This window comes from Pipistrellus hanaki (genome assembly GCF_964339955.1).
Source record: "Pipistrellus hanaki genome assembly, chromosome: 2".
Lineage (NCBI taxonomy): Eukaryota > Metazoa > Chordata > Mammalia > Chiroptera > Vespertilionidae > Pipistrellus > Pipistrellus hanaki.
Window position 1 is genome coordinate 169,050,080 of NC_140504.1, and position 21,128 is coordinate 169,071,207.

Genomic DNA, 21,128 nt, shown 5'->3' on the forward strand with positions numbered 1-21,128 from the left:
TGTCCACGGCTAGACCTTCAGAGTCTAGAACATTCCTGGCATGTGGGGACACTCACCCCCTCGAGCCACGCCCTGTGCTGAGCACCAGGGACAAGAGGTGTGAGGGTCACGCCGCATCTTCAGGGGTCCCACGGAACTCAGAGCCAGCTGTGTGGGTGTGACAGGCAGGGAATGACTGAGAGTCTTTAAAAAAAAAATTAAAAAAATATATATATATATACACAATATATATATAATTTTATTGATTTTTTTACAGAGAGGAAGGGAGAGGGATAGAGAGCTAGAAACATCGATGAGAGAGAAGCATTGATCAGCTGCCTCCTGCACACCCCCTACTGGGGATGTGCCCACAACCAATGTACATGCCCTTGACCGGAATTGAACCTGGGACCTTTCAGTCTGCAGGCCATCGCTCTATCCACTGAGCCAAACCGGTTTCGGCTGACTGAGAATCTTGAAGGCTTTGGAGAAGCATGGATTGGGGGTCAGGAAATCCTATTTCTGCCACTAACTTGTGGGGCTGGTGGTCCTTGGTCCGCTCAGCAGTACGGGGTGGGGTGGGGACTACATCAGGTTGAGTCTGAGGTCCCTCAGATGGAGAAAGGTGCCCTGGGCCCCAGGCCCACCCTGAGCCAGGCTTGGAGGCTCCCCGGTGAGCGGGGGCGTGGCCAGGGCGAAAGGGGGCGGGGCGGTGGCCGGGGCGGAGCGGGGCGGGGCGGGGCGGTGGCCGGAGCGGGGCCGTGGCCGGGGCGGAGCGGGCGCCGTGGCCGGGGCGGAGCGGGGTCGTGGCCCGGTGGCCGGGGCGGAGCGGGGCGGTGGCCGGGGCGGAGCGGGGTCGTGGCCCGGTGGCCGGGGCGGAGCGGGGCGGGGGGCCGGGGGTGGAGAAGGGGCCGTGCCGGGGCGGAGCAGAGGCGGTGGCCGGGGCGGAGCGGGGTCGTGGCCCGGTGGCCGGGGCGGAGCAGAGGCGGTGGCCGGGGCGGAGCGGGGCGGGGGGCCGGGGGTGGAGAAGGGGCCGTGCCGGGGCGGAGCAGAGGCGGTGGCCGGGGCGGAGCGGGGTCGTGGCCCGGTGGCCGGGGCGGAGCAGAGGCGGTGGCCGGGGCGGAGCGGGGGCCGTGGCCGGGGCGGAGCAGAGGCGGTGGCCAGGGCGGAGCGGGGCCCGTGGCCGGGGCGGAGTGGGGGCCTGCTGGGTGAGGACTGCGCCCGCCCCCAGGTCCGTGTACCTGCACAACAACAAGCTGGCCGACGCCGGGCTGCCGGACAACATGTTCAACGGCTCCGGCAACGTGGAGATCCTCATCCTGTCCAGCAACTTCCTGCGCCACGTGCCCAAGCACCTGCCGCCCGCGCTCTACAAGCTGCACCTCAAGGTAGGAGGAGAGGGCAGTGCGGGGCCGAGAGGGCGGAGCTCACGGGCAGGGCCGGGGCCTCTACACATGCCCGAGGCACAGCATCCCCTAAGGAGGAGCAGGCAGAAGCCCGGGCACCCGGCCGTCAGTGCTCCGGGCCGGCCCGCTCCTCCCGGCTCCCTCAGAGCCCTCGGAGCCCCTGCCCCCGCTGTCTCATGCTCCCCTCCCCCGCCTCTCCCCCAGAACAACAAGCTGGAGAAGATCCCGCCGGGCGCCTTCAGCGAGCTGAGCAACCTGCGGGAGCTGTACCTGCAGAACAACTACCTGACGGACGAGGGCCTGGACAACGAGACCTTCTGGTAAACCCGCCCGGGCCTCCGCGGCACCGGGCACCTCCCGGGAGGCCCCCCCGGCGCCCACCCACCCAGCCGGGCCCCATCCCACGCCTCTCCCGCTCCCTGCCCTCCCTGGAGAGGGAACATGGAGGCTTGTGCCTCCGCTGACATCTCTGCCCACAAGAGCAAGCGATGTGTAGGGGCGAGGCTGCCAAGACTCCAGGGAGGCAGGGAAGCGTTGGCAGCGGCCGGCTTCTTGGTACAAAATAGAAACTCAGACATTCTTGTTGAAGGCAAACATGTCTTAGTTTATTTTATTTTATTTTATGTTTTAGAGTCCAAAGTAGCCCCCTCTTACCCTCCCCCCCCCCCCAAAAAAAATCTTAAACAACTGGTCTTCAAATAAAAACCAGAAACCATGCCACAGCCTCCTACACCAAGGTCATGGCTAATCCAGCGGGCCTGGAGAGCTGGGGTCCCCAGTGAGAACCGGGGTGGATCAGAGGCAGTTCCCCGGCCACCTCCCCTGGGGAAACGGTGGGAACAGGAGCAGGCTCCTGCTGGGTGGGCTCCTGCCAGCCGCCCGTCCCCTCGCCCCCAGGAAGCTCTCCAGCCTGGAGTACCTGGACCTGTCCAGCAACAACCTGTCGCGGGTGCCCGCGGGGCTGCCGCGCAGCCTGGTGCTGCTGCACCTGGAGAAGAACGCCATCCGCAGCGTGGGCGCCGACGTGCTGACCCCCATCCGCAGCCTCGAGTACCTGCTGCTGCACAGCAACCAGCTGCGCGCGCACGGCATCCACCCGCGCGCCTTCCAGGGCCTCAAGCGGCTGCACACGGTGCACCTGTACAACAACGCGCTGGAGCGCGTGCCCGGCGGCCTGCCGCGCCGCGTGCGCACGCTCATGATCCTGCACAACCAGATCACCGGCATCGGCCGCGACGACTTCGCCGCCACCTACTTCCTGGAGGAGCTGAACCTCAGCTACAACCGCATCACCAGCCCGCAGGTGCACCGCGACGCCTTCCGCAAGCTGCGCCTGCTGCGCTCGCTGGACCTGTCCGGCAACCGGCTGCACACGCTGCCGCCGGGGCTGCCCCGCAACGTGCACGTGCTGAAGGTCAAGCGCAACGAGCTGGCCGCCCTGGCGCGCGGGGCGCTGGCCGGCATGGCCCAGCTGCGTGAGCTCTACCTCACGGGCAACCGGCTGCGCAGCCGGGCCTTGGGCCCCAGTGCCTGGGCGGACCTCGCCCACCTGCAGGTAAAGGGGAGGGCGGGGCACTGGGCTAGGGGAGAGGCACCTGCTGGGCAGGGGGTACCTGCTTAGGAATGGGGGGGGAGGGTAGGGGGTGGGCCATGCAGAGAGTATGGCTGCCATGCCCGGTAAGGAGTGAAGGGCCCATTACAGTGGGTGAGGCCAGGCAGAGCTCACTAACTGGCGGTACAGGCTGAGGGCTGAGGGAGTAAGGGGAGGTCATGGCTCCAGGCAGAGGCCCATGGCTCAGGAGGCAGGAGGACTGGGGCAGGCAGTCCAGGTGGCAGGAGAGTCATGCTCACCCACCCACAGGCACAGGAATGTGCGCCTAGAGAAGGGGGACTTGGGAAAGGGCAGCAAGGCGGTGAGGTGGTCTCCGAGGTCTGGGGGCGTCTGCTTAAGGTGTCCTGAGCCGTGGGTATGAATGTTGTGGCCGTGGTCGGAGTCAGGCAGGATGGCTGGCCTTAAGAATTGAGCTTCTTACAATGAAATCCCGCCCCCCCTGACTTAATGAGGGCCCAAAGGGAAGGAACCTCACTAGAGAAACCTGGGAGGCAGGGCCAAGGTGCTGCCAGGACCCCCAGGCCTGCCTTACTGTCCTCTGTGTCCCAGGGCTTGCTCCTCCTTCTCTCTTGGGGATATGCTCAAATGTCACCTCCTTGGGAGGTCTTTCTTGCCTACCTTCTTCCTCTGCTTTGTTTTTCCTCATCACCCGCATCCCTCCCAGGCATGAGGTCATCTGTTTGCTTTCTTGTTGCCTGTTCTCTTCTCTAGAATAAAGGCCGGCATTTTAGTCTCTTGTGTTCACCCAAGGCCCCCACCGGCTAGGCTCCCAGCCCATGCTTGTGGGGGCAGCTGCCAGGATAGGGAGGTCTGAGTGGGGGGCAGGGAGGTGAGGCAGAGCCTGAGGATGGAGCAGCGTGGGAGTCAGGGGGGCAGCTGGTCCTGCAGGAGCAGCCTCAGCGGGCCGGGGGAGGGGTGTGTGTGTGTGTGTGTGTGTGTGTGTGTGTCTCTCCTCACCCAGACTGCCCTGCTGAGTGCCAGACACAGAGTCAGCCCGTGTGCCCCTCAGCCCCTCGTAGGTACACTCCAGAACCTGTTCCCAAGGGGTCCAGACCCCATTGTCCTCTCCCTCACACCGGCTCCTCCTGCATTTTCTAACTCACTAAAGGGGTGACACCACCCCTGGTGCCCACGTGACACCTGGAAGCTGCCCTTGGCATCCCCTTTTCACGCCATCTGCCCCATAATGCCCCTGGTTACTACCCCTGCCAGCTCTGCCATCACCTCTCACCCTGTCCACTCCGCTCCATCCCTGCGGCTCATACTCCTAGCCAACCGCCTCCATTTCTCTCCTGGACCCAGCCGTCCCAGGAACCTCTGCGCCTGCATTCCATGTGCAGTCAGAGGGTGTCTTGAAAAACATGCTCAGTTTACGCTCCTGCCCTGAGAACCCAGATCAGAGTCCTCGCCACGGCCTTCAAGGCCTCTCTGCCCTGCCCCCAGCTGAGTTTATCTCCCAGGTGTGCTGGGCTTTGCTGTCCCGGCCCCTCTGCTGGAGGCACCGCTCCCGCTGGTGATACCCATTCACTCCCTCCATGAGTCTGTACCGAGACCGCACCACGAGCAGATGCAGCTCCCGAACTGAGGCCCCAGCCGGGAGTGAGACAGGCGGAGGGGCACCCCTCTCCTGGTGCCTCCAATCTCCTTGGGACTCCGGCGTCACCTCCTCCAGAAGCCAACAGGGACGGGAGGGTTCGATACCTCCCTCGGCCTGGATTCAGTCAGGGATGGGGTGTCTATGGGGGCGACGCTTCCTCTCACGCTGGATCTTTCTACAAGCGGCAGCTGCTCCTGCTGCTTCAGAGCCCCCCCTGCCCTGGCTGCTGTCCGAGGCCCTGACCCTGGGCTGAGCCAGGTCCTCCTCCGGCTCCCCGTCTCGGCTCCATTCCACCGGCTGTCCTGGTCAGGTCCCGTGTCCATCTCCCCTGCGGCCTGGCTTCCCGAGGGGGAGGCAGTGTCTCAGGGGGCTCCGTGCCCCCAGCACCACGGGCACAGAGGAGCGGGAATGAATGGGGAGGTGCTGGAGCCGTGCGAAGGGACCAGGTGGGGAGCAGGGAGCCTGTGTACAGGAGGAGACGGGGCTTTGTGGTGTGAGAAGCTCGTGCTCCCCTTACATGTTGAATCTGGATTCTTGGCCTTCAGCCTCCTGACCCTGAGCCCCTGCCTGCTGGGCAGGGGAAGGGAACGTGAGATGATGGAGCCCACCCGGGGCTGCACACGCGGGTGTGTGTGTGTGTGTGTGTGTGTGTGTGTGTGTGCTGACAGCCGTGGGGCAGTGAGTGGGGCCGTGAGCATCCAGGTCTCCTGCTCTCCAGGAAAACACCCCATCTTCCTGGTTTCCTGCTTCCTGGAACACAGGCACATGGTGACGCCGAGCCTGACCCCTGCCATTGGCCCCTGAGATCCAGAAATGAGCAGGCCGCCCCCATGGCCCTGAACTCCACCTCCTCTGGACAGTAGGACCCCTGGTCCCTGCCCTCGTGCTCTTCACTCTGATGGGGGTGGCCTGTGTGAGTGAGGAAGCACATTCTGGCTGTGGGTCCACGAGGGACGGCAGAGGAGCCGGGGAACAAGGGTTTGGAGTCAGGCGCGCCGGGTTCTCGCCTTGTCTAGGCCGCGTGGCCATGGACACGTCACCTAACCTCTGAGCCTCTATTTCCCCGTCTGGAAAATGGGGATAGTTTGAGATCCCGCCTCCCAAGGTCACGGTGAGATTTAGATGTGTTGGGGGGCAGAGTTCGTGGCGGTCTTCGCAAGTCGTTAAGCGTTTGCCTCCCTGGCCGCCCCTGCAGCTGCTGGACATCGCAGGCAACCAGCTCACGGAGATCCCCGCGGGGCTCCCTCCATCCCTCGAGTACCTGTACCTGCAGAACAACAAGGTCAGCACGGTGCCCGCCCACGCCTTCGACGCCACGCCCAACCTCAAGGGGATCTTCCTCAGGTGGGAGCGCCGGCCGCCCTGGCTCTAGCGGGGCAGGCAGGGCACTTGGGAACCGCGGGCAGGCAGAGGTCCGGGTGCAGGTCCGAGCCGTGCACCTGGCGGCACTGGTGTGGCTGCGGCAAGAAGGGGTCCCGGGGAGCATCTTCCCAGTTTACAGCTGGAGACACCGAGGCCCAGAGAGCACCGATGTGCCGTGTCCACATTGGCTGGGCTGAGCCTGGGCTTCAGACGCAGGGCAGCAGATGCTCAGGTCCCCACGGGGTTCTGGGGGTTTAGGATAATTCGGGAGCCCAGCTCCCCAAGGAGATGGGGAGCTTCCGTACAGCAGAGCCAGGGCGGCTCTTGCCAACCTCCCACCCCTTACCTCAGAGAGAAGACCTACTGGAGAAAGGCGGGTGTGCTCTCCCAGGGGCTTTGTGGCCCAGAGGGTCCGGCTGGGCAACATTGGGGGGGGGGGTCTGTGACCTGTGCTTGGCTCCTGCAGGGAACAGGGGCACAGAGAGTTGAGGGGGCTTGGGGTCAGAGCCCAGCCTCTGCCTTCCCACATCTGGGTGTCCTGCCTGAGTGCCACCTCACACCAGGCACCGGGGTGACCCGGGCCCAGCAGGCTCAGGACTCAGAGTTAATGCCAGAGGACAGGCGAGAGGAGGTGCCCACATTGTAGTGAGAGCTTACGCAGTGGCAAGCCTTCCCTCATCGTGTGGGTGCGTGGCCCAGGGCCAGCCCCTGTCCCCCCCAAGCGACAGCCACCCTGTACAGCCTGGGCTCCCCGGACACGGTGCCTCCCCGCCCCTGCCTGTGTCAGCTGTGCATCTTCCTGGAGGACCCCTCAGGGGTGGGTAAGTGTGGGGACTCGGGGCCGGCTCCCAGCTCTGATCCATGCGGTGGCCGCAGGTTTAACAAGCTGGCCGTGGGCTCCGTGGTGGAGAGCGCCTTCCGGAGGCTGAAGCACCTGCAGGTCTTGGACATCGAAGGCAACTTTGAGTTTGGTGACGTTTCCAAGGACCGGGATCGATTGAAAGAGGAGGAGGAAGAGGAGGAGGACGACGAGGAGGACGAGGAGGAGGAGGAGGAGGAAGAGGAGAGGCGATAGTGACCAGGTGAATGGGGTCTGACAGAGGTGGGTGGTCTGTGTGGGGCACACTCCCCTCTCCTTGCCAGTGTCTTCTCCCTGACCCACCTAGGGCCTTTCTGTCCACTTTCCACCCTTGTCGCCGGGTCACCGGTCATTGTGAACCTGTGAGAGCACTGGGTGTGCGCCAGGCCGTGGGTGGGAGGCCGGGTAGAAGGGCAAGCCCAGGAGGCTGGCTGTGCCGGCTTCCCTGCAGGGAGGAGTGCCCTGGTGTGGTGGCAGCAGGCGGTGGTGTGAGGCCCGGGCAGAGGCCCCTGCTGTCATCTAAGCCAGAGATAAGGGGCAGGAAGTGAGGCTGCAGACCAGCAGACAGCCTGGAGGGGAGTGGGGAGGCAGACCTACATGGGGGAGGGAGAGGCGAGGCCCAGGTTGGAGCTGGGACGTGAGGGTGGGTGAGAAGAACAGGTTTGTTTGAGGGAATGTTGAGCTGAGGGCCTGGAAGTCGCTGGGAGAGGTGCCCAGGGGTGGGCTGGATATGTGGTCTGGGCTTCAGAAGTGAGGTCTGGGCTGGAGGTGGCACCAGACATCGTCAGCCTGAACAGCCACCATGGCTGCAGGTCAGGGAGTCAGGAGGGAGAGAGAAGGCGTGGCCAGAGGGAGGGGAGCCTGCAGAGAGGGCTGAGATGGAGCAGCTGGGGAAGGAGGTAGGAAAGCCACGGACAGCCCAGATGAGAGGGCATTTACACAGGCATGTAAACAAGCACCCGCACATACATGCAGTGCACAACACACGTACCCATGCGTACATGCATAAACACGCCTGCACACCCACAAAGCACATATGCACACACATTTACAGATGTGGAACATGTGCACGCATGCACATCCATGCACATGGGCCCTCCCTTATGTGCACACATACTTACATGCATGCATGTTATTTATGCATGCATGTTGTGCATACGTGCACAGTGGGGAGAATCAGCTGTGTCAGCGCTGCTGAGAGGCTGCTGGCGCTGAGCACTGCCGAGGGCCCACTGCGTGTGTCCATGGCCCTGTGGGGAGCAGCCTGGGGCGGGGGTGAGAAAGTGGCGGACGGGAGCGGATCCAGGGGTGCAGAGCTCTGTGAAGGAGTCTGCTGAGGAGAGATGAGAGGGGGTGGGGGTGGGGAGGAGTGAGCAGTCCAGGCAGGCTCAGCTCCTGTGGGGCCTTTTTGAGGAATGGAGCTGGTTTGGAAGCTGATGGGGAAGGCTGCTGAGGAGGGAGGCGTTAACGACGCAGAGAGGAGAGCGGGGTGTCCGGTGGTCCCTGTGGGAACAGCAGGAGGCCTGGCTTTGCGGGAGGGTCAGCGCTCCTGCTGTGGAGGATGGACAGGGACTGAGCAGCTGCCGTCGCAGGCTAGCAGCTTGATGGCTGGACATAAAGCCACGCAAGCCAGGTGCCTGCAGCCTCGTGTGTTCTCGGCGGCAGCAGGCGCTCAGCAGACGGTGGTGGGGGTGAGTGAAGATGGGCAATGGGATCCATCCGTGGCTGGGTTTGACCAGGTGTGCGGGACAGGAGGCCAAGGAACCAGGAAATGGAGTGCACGGGCAAGGGACTGTCTGCGGTGCTGGAACCTGAGGCTGGGCTGGGAGGGGAGGAGGTGCAGGCAGGCGGGGCTGGCAGGGGGATGTCGGAGAGGGCAGGGGGGTGGCGAGGAGCCAGCGGAGAGGTTGGATAGAGCGATATCAGGGCGAGCCAGGCTGGGGGTCAGGGCCAGGGTGTGGCTCTGGGAGGCCATGATTTGGGAAGTGGAATTGAAGTAGGGCCTGGGGCAGAAAGGAACCGAGGGGTGTGAGGACCCAGGGGCGGATGGCAGCGGGGAGAAGAGGGTGCTGGGGGCAGCGGTGTGAGCGCGGAGGGCAGGCCCGGGGCAGTGCTCAGAAGTCATCTTTCTACTCGGGGTCCAGGGCTAGGAAGGTGGAGCCCCTTCTCAGGCAGGGGGAGGGGTCCCCAGCAGGGGTGACTGATGCTGTGGCCTCACGAGGGGCCTGGGGAGTCCTGGGATGGGAGAGAAGCTGCCCCTTCTTGGCCGTGGTCAGGTGGGTGGAGCAGAGCCCTGGGTGAGGCCCTGAGTCCAGTGGGACCCAAAGGTCCTCTGTCCACAGCAGCCCGGCCACAGCAACACGAGCACCTCCCGGGGGCGCCCACGGGCTCTGAACTCCCAGGGCAGCTTCCTCTCCTGCTGCAGCCCCCTGCTCTCCCCCCTCCCCTCCGCCTGAGCACTGACCCAGGGGGCTCCCCAGCTCTGACCCAGGGGCTCCCGCAGGCAGGCTGTGGCCGGCGCGTCTGCTCTGGCCTCCCTGACTCCCCCATGTTCTGCAGGACGATGGACGTCGGACCCCTTTCTGCAGCACGTGCCTGTGCCTGTGAGCCGCCACTCTGCCCCCCTCGACACACCCAGCATTGCACCCCACACCCCAACACAGCCGAACACACAGCCTCCCATCCCCACACCTTCCTGCGGTCTGTGCCACAGCCGGGCACTCGCAGATACCATGGCCCACCTACACACAGCCCGCTGCACACCGCCCTCCAAAGGGTCCACTCTCCCGCCCCATCCCCCCATCACTCCCTCTGAACCACACACATTCAGGGAAAGGCCTGACCCGATCCTGGCATACACAGGCTCACACTTCCTACCCTCCCACACACACACATGCGCACACGCACACACATACATACACACACGGTCATGTGCAAAGGGCCCTCCTTGGCCTATGCCACCAACAGCTCTTGCCCCGGCCAGAAGGGGCCAGAACATCGTGTCGTCCGCCTGTCCGTCCGTCTGTCCGTCCATCCTCTGGAGAAGACACAGAGTTATGTCCGAGCTCCCTGCGGCCCGGTGCCTGCTACCCTCCAGAACTCACAAAAGCTGGCTTTTGTTCCTCTTCCCTACCTCCGGGGACAGGAACCTTCAGGACTGCCGGCCCCGCCCGCCCGGCTCCCAGCCGCTGGGGGAGCCACTCCCTGCCGTCCCCCGGCCGGCCACGGGCGCGTCTGGTGGGCCAGGCCGGAGGACAGTTCTCCCGGGACCGCCAGGGGCCACGGGCGGGAGGGAGGTGGAGGTCCTGGCGCTGGGCTGAATGAGGAAGATCCAGCCCCCCCCACCCACCCAGGAGACACCATTTTTACTCTTCGGGCTTGCAGGGAGTGCTGGGCACCTTTTTTGTAAAAAGAAAAGAGTGATGAAAACCTCAAAGCTGATTTTTTTTTTTCTACAGAAAAACTAATATAAAAGCATTAGCCCTGTCTGGCAGCCCGTGGCTGTGTCTGTGTGTGCTTCCTGCCAGGCGCTGAGCTGGCACCCGGCCGGGGGGGCAGGATGCAAGCATCCCAGCACCTGCCAGACCAGCGGGAGTCAGAGCAAAGTTCAGCTCTTGGGGCCAACGAAGTGGCCCCTTAGGCAGAGGTCTGGGGACCAAGGGTGTGGTCGCAGGTAATCCAGCCTGAGGCATGTGGGGCCCATCAGCAGGGCGGGGGTCACCAGGTCCGGCGGGACCACCACCCGGGTCTGTGAGCTCACTGTGCACCCCGGAGGCTGAGCATCAGAGCCTGGCGTTGGGCTGCTCGGGGCCCCTGGAGGGTCGCCTGTGCACGGAGTGGGCATTCCCAATGGGGTCTGTCCCGTAGAGGACAGCTGGGGGGGGGCGGGGATCTGAGACAGGCCTGGGAGCCGGAGCAGAGCCTTGGGAGGAGGTGCAGGCATGCCCAGGGTGCCTGCCACCCCAGCAGGGCCAGGGCTGGGAGGGGGTGCGGTGGGGGCGGCACCTGCTCAGAGCAGAGAAGCGCCTCTGACAGGCAGCGCTGCCCTGCATGGATGCCCGGGGGTTAGCGGCCCCGCTCCAGGGGTGTAAGCACATCCTGCCGAGCCCCGTCAGAGCAGGTGCCTGCCCGTGGTGGGGCAGACTCCGCGGCTCAGAGGGCCTGAGACCCGATGGTGGGAGGGACCGGAGTTTGACATCTGACCTCTCCTAGCTGCTTATCCTCATGAAGGGAGGATGTTCCCATAGTGGGAGGCCCGGGGTCAGGCCCTGGGCGCTGGGAGGGAGGTGTCCTCTTGGTTCTCTGAGTGACCTTGGGAGGCCTGTTCCTCCCCTGGCTTCAATGTGCAAGCCCCCCAGTCCCACCCCCACCCCCCAGAGCTGTACCTTCTCCCCCAAGTGCATCCACAGCAGGCTGTGTGGCCAGAGTTCATCTCTGCCCCCCGTGAGCCTCCCAGAGGCCCCTGGGGCCGAGGAGAACCAAGGACACAGACTGGAACTGTCTGTCCTTGGGCATGACACTTGCCGAAGGGAGCCCAGCTGGCTGAAGAAATTGTTCCTTTTGTGGGTTCTGGTCGCAGAGCCAAGCCCAGGCTAGCGACAGAGCGACCTGTCCACCCTGGCCGTCGCGACGGCCCCCGCCCGCAGGCCGGTTTGCACTCGGCCTCCTGCGTGTGACAGCTCCGACAGGCCTGGCCTCGCCGTGGCCAGCCAGGCGGCTCCTCTGCGCCCTGGCCTCCCCGCAGGCCTGTCCACACGCCGACAGCCCAGACAGGCCGTCTGCATTCTAGCCACAAGGACAAGCCTGTGTATTGTCTGGCCACCTGGACGGGCCTGCCCACGCTCCGGCTGCCCAGACCGGCCGGTCTGCAGGGTGACAGCCTGCGTTAGCTCCGTGAGGAAGTGCTGGCCAGAGTCTGGTGGCTAAGCCCTCAGAACTTGGAAAACAAAAATACCTTTATGGAGTTATCTCTGAGTTTGCAAACACAGAAAAGAGTATAAAACCTAACTCCACTCCATCCCACAGGCTTTGGGGAGTCCTGGCTCCAGAGCCACCTGGGCAGCGTGACCAGAGCGTCCCAGGCAAGCCTGTTCCGGGCCCCGGCGGGCCCCTGTCGTGGAGGTTGGCCCAGGCCCCAGGTTCCCAAGGGCCCCATCTCCACCTCAGAGGAGCTTTGCGAGAGAGCCTGGTGGGATGTGAGACGAGACGAGACGGGCCGTGGCACACGGAAGGCAGCAGGCCGTGCTCCTGGCTGGGCCCCCTTTGGGGGGGGCTGTTTGAGGCCACATGCTGTGGGGCTGGGGGGAGGGCTGGCCTGGGCTGGGACACCGGGGCAGAGCCAGGGCACTGTTGTTGTGTCTTCATAAATGGAAAGCAGTGGTGGCTGCGGGGGTCTGAGGCAGGGCAGGGCCTAGAGCCTCTCCTGGCATCTGGGCCTGCAGGTGCCCCTGCCCCCAGGAGGGCGTGGCCAGGGCTGGCTCTGCGATCTGGGGTAACTGTGCTCAGCCTTAACCCTGCCGCCCAGAAAAGGGACCATCACCTCTGCCTGCTGTCCTCACGGGCCACGTGATGGCAAGTCCCAGCCAGGGCTGGGCCGCGCCGGCCCACCATGCCCCGCGGGTTCCCCTCCGAGACTCCAGTTCGGTCACGTGGGGCTCACTCCGAGCCCTCAGGGCGGGCAGCGTGTGTGAGGCTGGCGCTGTCTGCTCCCGAGAGCCCAAGTTGGAATCCTTCCCTTTGCCCCACCCCTGGAGGCCCCCCCCATCCGGCCCCTGCGGCTCCGCAGGCTCAGACGTTGGTCTCCAGCTCGCCGATCTCTATGGTGCAGTGGTCCGGGCTGGCGGCAGCCGGCTCCCCGTCCTGCTCCTTGTCCTGCTCCACCTGGACAGGGACGTGGTGGGGACAGGCGGGGCCCAGGGTCAGCTCGGAGGCCGCGGCCACGCTCTTCACACAGCCGTTCCTCTGGGTGGCCATGATCTCCTGCAGGCTCACCGGCGTGGTCTCGCAGGGCGGCAGTTTCTGAGGAGGGAGACAGTGGTGGCAGGTGGAGGGGCCGAGGGCAGACTCCGGGGAGGACTGAAAGAGCCTCCTGCGCTGGGGAGGGAGGCTGTGCCACCAGTCCCAGAGATCAGGGCTGGGAACCACACGGTCGGTTTTCCTACGGATGTGCTGTGGACCTCGGCAGGCCGCAGGGCCCCTTGGGTCGCCCGGCCACCGCCTGTGGCTGTCGTGGGAGAGGAGGGGACCTGACCCACAGGGTCTGTGCGGGAACCGGGCCCCTGTCTGGGCCTCAGCGGCCTCCTGGTGGAGGGGGCCGCCTGCTGCTCTGGTCACTGGAGGAGCCCTAAGACCACGAAGCCCGTGCAGATGTGCAAACATTGGCATTGCTGTGGGCAGCGCCACCCACACCTGGGCACGGCTCCCCGAGGGCAGGGCTCCGGCTTCCTTCGTTCCTGTGTCTGTAGCAGGGCCAGCCATGGTGAGGGCTCAGCCATAGCGGTGAGAGCAGTTAGTCACCGGGTACCAGGTGAGAAGCTGAGGCAGGGAGGCTGCGGGGATTGGCTGATGGCTCCCCAAATGGAAGATTGGTGCCCACCCCACTGGGCTCCACCCTCCAGGGCCTTTGGGTGGCCAGGCCGGGGGGAGGGGGCACTGCTCTCACCTCGGTGTCCGTGTCCTGAGCGAAGTCCTTGCGGCAGATGTGGGCCATGATCCCCGCGGCCAGCGCGTCGCCCAGCACGTTAATCATGGTGCGGAAGCGGTCCCTGGGGGGCGGCGAGCGGTGGGTGCTGGTCAGGGGAGCAGGGAGAGGGCAGCGCCCGGCCCAGCAGCCCCTGTGGGCACCCGCTGCCAGGGCAGAGCCACAGAGAGGCGCTGTCCCCAACACCTCAGGCCCACCGCTCCCTCAGGGACGTGGAGGAGGTTGGCTGGTGCAGGGTGGGCTCCACGGGCATGTGGCCGGACAGTCGCTCAGGCCCGTGCTAAGAAGGGCCCAGGCTTGCCGAAACCGGTTTGGCTCAGTGGATAGAGCATCGGCCCGTGGACTGAAAGGTCCCGGGTTCGATTCCGGTCAAGGGCATGTACCTTGGTTGCGGGCACATCCCTAGCAGGGGGTGTGCAAGAGGCAGCTGATCGATGATTCTCTCATCGATGTTTCTAACTCTCTCTCTCCCTTCCTCTCTGTAAAAAAATCAATAAAATATATTTATTATTTTTTTTTTTTAAAAAAGGGCCCAGGTTTGCTCTCACCCTCTTGAAATCCCTTTTAACTTGTACACAAGGGACCTCACGTTTTCGTTTCTGGAGAAGGAAGGGTTTTGAAAACTGGGCTCTACAGATTAGGCCGCTGGGCCAGAGCCGTGGCTGCTGCAGGTCTCCAGGAAGCTGTGCCAACGCCGGGCACTTTCCCTGCGACCCCCAGAGCCTGCTGCGGGGGGGGGGGCGTGGAGGGGGGAACCCCACTCACAGGGCCCAGTCGACGGCGATGATGAGGGTGATGTCGTCGGTGGGCAGGCCCACGGAGGTGAGCACGATGACCATGGTGACGAGCCCGGCCTGGGGGATGCCCGCGGCCCCGATGCTGGCGGCTGTGGCTGTGATGCTGCAGAGGGGAGGGGGCGGGAGGGGAGGAGCAGGAGGGCAGGCTGCCTCGTTGGGACCCTCGCTCCAAAGAGGAGGCCAGAACGCCAGCGCCTCTGGGGCCGGCCCAAGGGGGCAGGGTCGTTAGGAAGTCCACATCAAGGAGTTCTTGGGGCGGGAGGAGGGGGGCATGTTCCTGCCTGAGGCCCTATAGCCCCAGGGGCCCCACCCCCGGCCTCAGCAGGACCCCTGAGGAATTTGTGGGAAACCCTGTGCCTGGAGCCGTGGCCAGGAAGGCTTCCGGGAAGCCGCCCAGAGATTCTGAGTGTCCACCCGCGCAGCTCTGCCCGGCCTCGCTCCGGGGCCTGGTCCCCAGGGTCAGGCTGGCGTGTGCGGCCCCTCCGCCTCTGTCCCTCACCTCAGCGCCCTGCCCTCGCCGCACCAGCAGCCCCTCCAGTGTCCGGCCCCGGCCTCTGCCCTCCTCTGCCCTGCATGCCCAGACTGCAGGCCCTCCTCTGGGTCCCAGCTCCCGCCCTGCAGGGCGGCGCTGGGGAGGGTGGCTGTGCCACCAGTCCCAGAGATCAGGTCCTGGCCCCCCCGCCCCAGCGCCCACGTGCTGTGTGGCCTAAAAGGAGCCCCTCACCTTCTCTGGGCCTCAGAGACCCTGTCAGATCTGGAAGCTTTGGTAAGGTGACCAGACTTCCAGCTTTTGGCAGGACAGTCCCGATTTCCAACCATTTGTCCCGAGGCCCGCGGCGTTTTAAAAAAAAGTCCCGATTTTTGGAAAGATCCTTTTTTTTAAAATGATGCGGGACGCGGGACACATTGTTAAAAACCGGGACTGCCCCGCCAGAAGCAGGATGTCCGGTCGCCTTACGCCTTAGCACCCTCCAGGGCCGCCCAGGAGTCACCCTTCCACCCCCAGCCTCCACCCCGGGCCGGGGGCACCTGATGGTGACGATCTGGCCGAAGTCCAGCTCGCAGTTGTTGACCTGGGCGATGAAGATGGCAGCCACGGCCTCGTAGAGCGCGGTGCCGTCCATGTTGATGGTGGCGCCCACGGGCAGCACCACGCGGGCGATGCGCCGGTCGATGTGGTTGTTCTCCAGCAGGCACTTGAAGGTGATGGGCAGCGTGGCCGAGCTGCGGGCAGAGGGCCCGTGTCTGCCTCCCCTCCCCCTCCAGGGCGGCCGGGGGCTCCGAGCCGCCTCCTGCCGGCGACGGGAAGCTCGCTCCGCCCCAGGCGGCGCCCGTCGCGGGGAGAACAGGCTGGAGGGGCCTTGGAAATGGCCCCTGTGGGCGTGTGGGGCGGCGCCAGGGCCAGGCCTACCCAGGCCCTGGGCCTCAGAGACCCCCCCCCCCCCACCCAACACCAGGTCAGGAAGGGACTTCCACCAGCAGAATCCCACTCTGCACCCGGGACCAGGCTTCACACACACTCTCTTTGGATCCTCATGGCTTCCGGCGAAGGAGGGGTTTCGAGTCCATTTTACAGATGGAGAAACTGAAGCCCAGAGGGCGGGGGAGGGGCTGGCTCGAAGCCACACTGCTGTGCCAGGCTCTGGGCTGGACCTGCTGGGGTCAGGCTCCAGCCTCCCGTTCGCCAGTGGTAGGGGGATCCTTAACCTGTGTGTGTCCTGGGTTCCTCGTCCCAGGACGGGAGAATACCTGGACTCGGCTATTAGGGTGATTTAACGAGCCAGCGCTCAGAACAGTACTAGGTACTAAGTACTCAGGCAATGGTAGCTGCCAGTGCTGTCACTGTTTTGGTACCGGAGTTCCTGGCAGCAGCGCTGGGGCCGGTACCTGGGCTGGTGGCTGCAGAGCCCTCCCCATCCCACAGGCCCCTGCCGGGAGACCCCGCTCCCTCTTGCTGGGCCCCAGGTTGTGGTTCTTGTCGGGCAGGTGGCCGAGGGCGGCTGTGTGCGTGGACACCGACCCCCGGGGTGGACTGAGTGGGGGAGGGGAAGGCCTCAGGAGGTGACCAAGGCTTTCTGCCATTTGGGCAGATGGGGCCTCAGGCATTTCAAAGATGGGCCTTGTTACCACAGCTACCCCGCCGCCCCCCCCCAGTGTGGGGCGCAGGCCCGACTGGCTGGCACTTCTCTGAGCCTGTGGCCACGGACAGATGATGGCTGAACAGGTGGCAGGGCTGAGCGGCGCCCGCCGGCCTGCCGCCCGGGGTACCTGGAGGAGGTGGCCAGGGCGATGAGCAGGGCCTGGAGGACACCCCGGATGAAGACGAGGGGGTTCTTCCTGGTGATGGAGAAGTAGAGCAGGGGCAGGATGAGCAGGCCGTGGACCACCAGCCCGCACACCACGGTGACGGCGTAGAAGCCCAGCTTCTGCCCCACGGCCGTGGGGTCGTCCATCTCCAGGATCTTGCCGGCGATGAGGAACACGATGCCGAAGGGGAAGTACCTGTGGTGGGGGCAGGGCGGCCAGCTCGGTGCCGGGCAGGCAGGCGAGGGTCCCAGGCAGCCCTGGCACTGCATCGCTGCCTGGCCTGTTCCCCCTGAGCCCGCCAGGGCCCCCTGAGCGTGAATGAGACTGGGTGCCAAGGTGCCCAGAACATGGCATGATTGATACCTCCACCCTCAGCCAGCCCGGCCCTGCACCACCTCTCACGCCCCTGCCTTCCTGCCCAGGCCTCTGAGGAGGCCGCCTGCCCCCTGCAGGCCCGTCCTTGAACCCAGCAGTGCCACTGCCTCTGTGCGGGAGCTGGGACAGGCCTCCGCGCGGCCCCATGGAAACCATGTCTAAGAGCTGAGCTCTGCTCCAAGGGGTGGCAGCTGGTTCTCACTTGCAGAGTTCCCTTCCTCCAGAAGCTCAGCTGATGAGCTCCATGTGATGGGAAACGGGGCCAGGAGAGCAGGCCAGGCTCGGCGCTGGGCTCTCCCGCAGCGGGCCTGACCGGGCCAGAGTGGCAGGCCCGGGGCTGGAACCAGGCCTGGTCGGGGCTGGGAGCCGGGGAGCACGTGTGGCTCTGCAGGCCCCGGGCCAGGGCTCAGCCTCCTGGGCCTGGGCAGCTCACTCCTAGGAGAACAAAGGGTGGGACCCCGGGTCCATCTGTCTGGCCCGGACAGGAGTGGAGGGGGTGAAGTAGGACAGGACACCCCCACCCCAGCCAGGCTTACCACACAGCCACCGCCACGATCTTCATGACGCACTCATTGAGGCACTGGCAGAAGCTGACCAGGGGTGCCCCGCTCTCACCCATGCGGCCCAGCATGATGCCTGCGGGGGCAGGGACACGCGAGCGGATCACAGGTGGCACAGGCCAAGGCCAAGGTGATGCCCACTCGTGCCGACAGGCTGGGGGCAGGCAGGGACAGACCCCCAGGCACACACGTCTCTCGCCCTTGGCTGACTTCCCAGCAGCCTCCATGCACAGTGTTCCCCTCCTTCTCCTCGACCTTCACCCTGGACCAGGGCAGCAACCTCGCAACAGGGCTCTCATGTCTTCCTTCTCTCTAACCATTTTCTACACAGCACCAGCGTCATCTTCTCAAGATAAAACTGCTCCCTGCCCAACACTGGCTTCCCTGATGACCCAGACCAGTGTTTCCCAAACTTTTGACACATGTGTACCCCTTCTGTAACTTTCGTAACGCGGAGTACCCCTCGTACTCATGAGAACGTAGAATGAGGCGCAGCTAAGCACGGTGCAGTGCATATCCCACCAAACTCTGGTGCAACGCATACCCCCACCAAACTCTTCCCGTACCCTTGGGGGTACGCGTACCACGCTTTGGGAAACACTAACCTAGACCATAACCCAGCTCCCCATGCTCCGGCCGCACCTGACCTGGCCCCTGTCTGACCCAGAGCTACACCTCCCGCCTCCACCTGGCCCTGCGCGTGCCCTCCTCGCCCTGCTCCGGCCTCCCCGGCCTTCTTTCCATCCTGGAGTCCGCTGCCTCAGGGCCTTCGTCGTGCGGCTCCGGTGCCTGGAACATGCTGCCAGCTCTCCACACGCCCCTGACGCCCATCCCCACGCCCCTCCGAAAGCTGCCAATTTGCTTTTATCTGTCTCCTCTCTTTTGGTCCCTTCCTGTCGTTTATCTGTTATTCTCCAGTTGTCCATGGTTTTTCCGTTTCCTCCAAGAGAAGACTAGCTCCACGAGGGCAAGAACAGTATCTCAGTGGCACGTGGCAGATGCTCAACAATAACCTTCGAATGAATGAATGAATGAATGAACGAATGAATGAAAAGGCTTTTCCCAAAGTCCCTCTGGGGTTCCGGACTCTCCTCTACTTGGGAAGCGTTCGTATGTGTCCCAGTCCCCTGGGGGGCTCCATGTGAGCGAGCACAGTCAGGCCACTCTCTCAAGAGTGACGCGTGACCGCTCTCCCTTCCGTTGACACAGAAATGAAGAGCAAAACGCACTCTGTGCTGCCCTCAGGCCGCTGTGCTCAGAGAGGCTCACTGGCCGACTCAGCCGCTAGGGGAGGGAGGGCAGGGCAGGAGTGTGAACCTGGCCTATGGGGCTCCAGAGAGCTCTTTCCCTACCCCGGGAAGCCCGGAACCTACCCGTCCTCTGACCAGCTACCACTGGGGTGAGGTGGGGCTCTGCTGGCATGGGAGAGGCCCGAGTTGGAGGTGACACTGGCCTAGCCCTGCCCATCGGCCTGGGGAAGCCTAAGTGAATCAGACCCAGGTCCCCTGCTGGCTCTGTCCCTGCCCATGGTATCCCGCCCCTCATCAGCCTCCACTCAGGTTTCCCTGGGGTCCCCCAAGGGCTCTGGTTGGCTGGGTGTTAGTGTGCATGGGCCCCAGGGTGGGCCTGGGCCTCCTCCAACGGTAAATGTCAGTGAGACTTACACCAGCGGCATCCCAACGCCAGGGAGAAGCTGGCGACGGAGGCTGGGTTGAGGGGACCAAAGAAAGCCCTGTTTGGAGCAGCCATCTGAGTGTGAGCAGTTGTCTGAGTGTGAGCAGCCATCCGAGTGTGAGCAGTTGTCTGAGTGTGAGCAGCTGTGGGCACCCATTGACATGAGCACTACATGTGTGGGCACACATGGGCATGGGTACACAGTCTTGGGCTTGGGAACGCATACACACATAGACAGTTACACATGGTCAGTAAACATTTTGTGAATTGAGTCACAGGGTCTCAGGGTTTCTTTTGCTCTGCCAATAGATGTCCTTTTGATGTGTTTTCACCCCTGAGGGAGGCAGTGCCGAGAGGAGGAAGAATGTTCAGGATTGCGGACTAATTGTCAGATGTTCTAAACACACTTCCAAACACCATCTTGTCACACACTTAGGTTACTAAGGTCCTGGCCTCTCTGCATGCCTGGCATTTTGGCCAAGGTGATAAGAGCTCCATTACTTATGAGTACCCATCCATCCACCTATCCATCCTCCGATCCATCCACCCACCCACCCATCCACCCATCCACCCACCCATCCACCCACCCACCCACCCATCCACCCATCCACCCATCCACCCACCCACCCACCCACCCACCCATCCACCCATCCACCCATCCACCCACCCATCCACCCATCCACCCATCCATCCACCCACCTATCATCCTCCCATCCACCCATCCATCCATCCACCCACCCACCCATCCACCCATCCACCCATCCACCCATCCATCCATCCACCCACCCACTTATTATCCTCCCATCCACCCATCCATCCACCCACCTATCATCCTCCCATCCATCCACCCACCCACCCACCCACCCACTTATTATCCACCCATCCACCCATCCATCCACCCACCTATCATCCTCCCATCCACCCATCCACCCACCCACCCACCCACTTATTATCCACCCATCCACCCATCCATCCACCCACCTATCATCCTCCCATCCATCCACCCACCCACCCACCCACCCACTTATTATCCACCCACCCACCCACCCATCCACCCATCCACCCATCCATCCACCCACCTATCATCCTCCCATCCATCCACCCACCCACCCACCCACCCACCCATCTCTCCAGTAGGTTTCCTGAGCACCGCTCCTGCGGGTCACTGTGGTGGGTGGGCTGTGGGGATAGATGGAGGACAAGCCAGGCCTGTCTCCTCCCGCAAAGAGCTTACAGCAGCTGCTGCAGACATTAAACAGTTACACCAGCAGCTACATACCTGCAGAAGGTCAAAAGCTTAAGGAGTAACCCAGGGCACATGACCATCTGGGGTGTCAGGAAGACTTTCCTGAGGATGTAATCTTATAAAGAGACACCCCACCCCCCGCACCCCCTTTACTACCACCCCCAAGGATGAGAAAGGTGCAGGGAGAGGAGGGGCCAGGAGCAGGCAGGCTGAGGAGGTGGGAGGCTCTCAGGGAGGGTCTTCCTTCCGGCAGCCTGGAGCAGGGAGTGAGCGGACCCAGAGGAGTCCGAGGAGCCCGAGGCAGGCGGGGCCAGGTTGCTCGGCGCTCCCAGGCCGCAGTGTGAGGCCCCTTTCCTGGTGGAGTGGAGAGCACTGGAGGCCTTAAGCAGGGCTTAGTGACCCCGTGAGGAGGGCACACCAGGACAGGGGACTCTTCAGGCAGCTTTTGCTGAAACCAGGTGAGGGATGATGGGGGCCTTGGACCAGGGCGATGGCGGTGGGCAGAGGGAAACGAGGGATTGGAGCAGATTTCAGAGGCCGCCTGACGGGCTGTGGGTGTGGGCTGAGGTAGAAAGTGACCCCGGATTTCTTGCTGTGAGCAACCAGAAGGATGGGAGGCTGTTCACCTGGAAGGAAGCCGTGTGGAGAGTCAGG

The 21,128-nt window shown here is 63.9% G+C and overlaps 2 protein-coding genes across 4 annotated transcripts in view; one reads left to right on the plus strand and one right to left on the minus strand.

The window, feature by feature from the left end:
• The window catches only part of PODN (podocan), a 44,559-nt gene that overhangs the window by 16,070 nt on the left and 7,361 nt on the right, over positions 1 to 21,128 (plus strand). The window contains exons 6-11 of one of the 3 annotated variants that reach the window (XM_084872910.1): positions 1,211 to 1,367; positions 1,590 to 1,705; positions 2,283 to 2,940; positions 5,790 to 5,938; positions 6,833 to 7,038; positions 9,375 to 10,308. In XM_084872910.1, coding sequence (XP_084729036.1) covers positions 1,211 to 1,367; positions 1,590 to 1,705; positions 2,283 to 2,940; positions 5,790 to 5,938; positions 6,833 to 7,031 — 1,279 coding nt within the window. In that variant the 3' untranslated portion in view covers positions 7,032 to 7,038; positions 9,375 to 10,308. Of the gene's footprint in view, positions 1 to 1,210; positions 1,368 to 1,589; positions 1,706 to 2,282; positions 2,941 to 5,789; positions 5,939 to 6,832; positions 7,039 to 9,374; positions 10,309 to 21,128 lie in introns of those variants that run through there. The other 2 variants (XM_084872909.1, XR_014794017.1) reach the window with 2 other exon arrangements.
• The window catches only part of SLC1A7 (solute carrier family 1 member 7), a gene marked incomplete at its 5' end in the record, with an annotated part of 49,389 nt that continues 40,739 nt past the window's right edge, over positions 12,479 to 21,128 (minus strand). The window contains 6 exons of the mRNA XM_084872913.1: positions 12,479 to 12,833; positions 13,477 to 13,579; positions 14,281 to 14,415; positions 15,342 to 15,536; positions 16,581 to 16,814; positions 17,531 to 17,630. Of these exons, the coding sequence (XP_084729039.1) occupies positions 12,603 to 12,833; positions 13,477 to 13,579; positions 14,281 to 14,415; positions 15,342 to 15,536; positions 16,581 to 16,814; positions 17,531 to 17,630 (998 nt within the window). The 3' untranslated portion in view covers positions 12,479 to 12,602. The remainder of the gene's footprint in view (positions 12,834 to 13,476; positions 13,580 to 14,280; positions 14,416 to 15,341; positions 15,537 to 16,580; positions 16,815 to 17,530; positions 17,631 to 21,128) is intronic.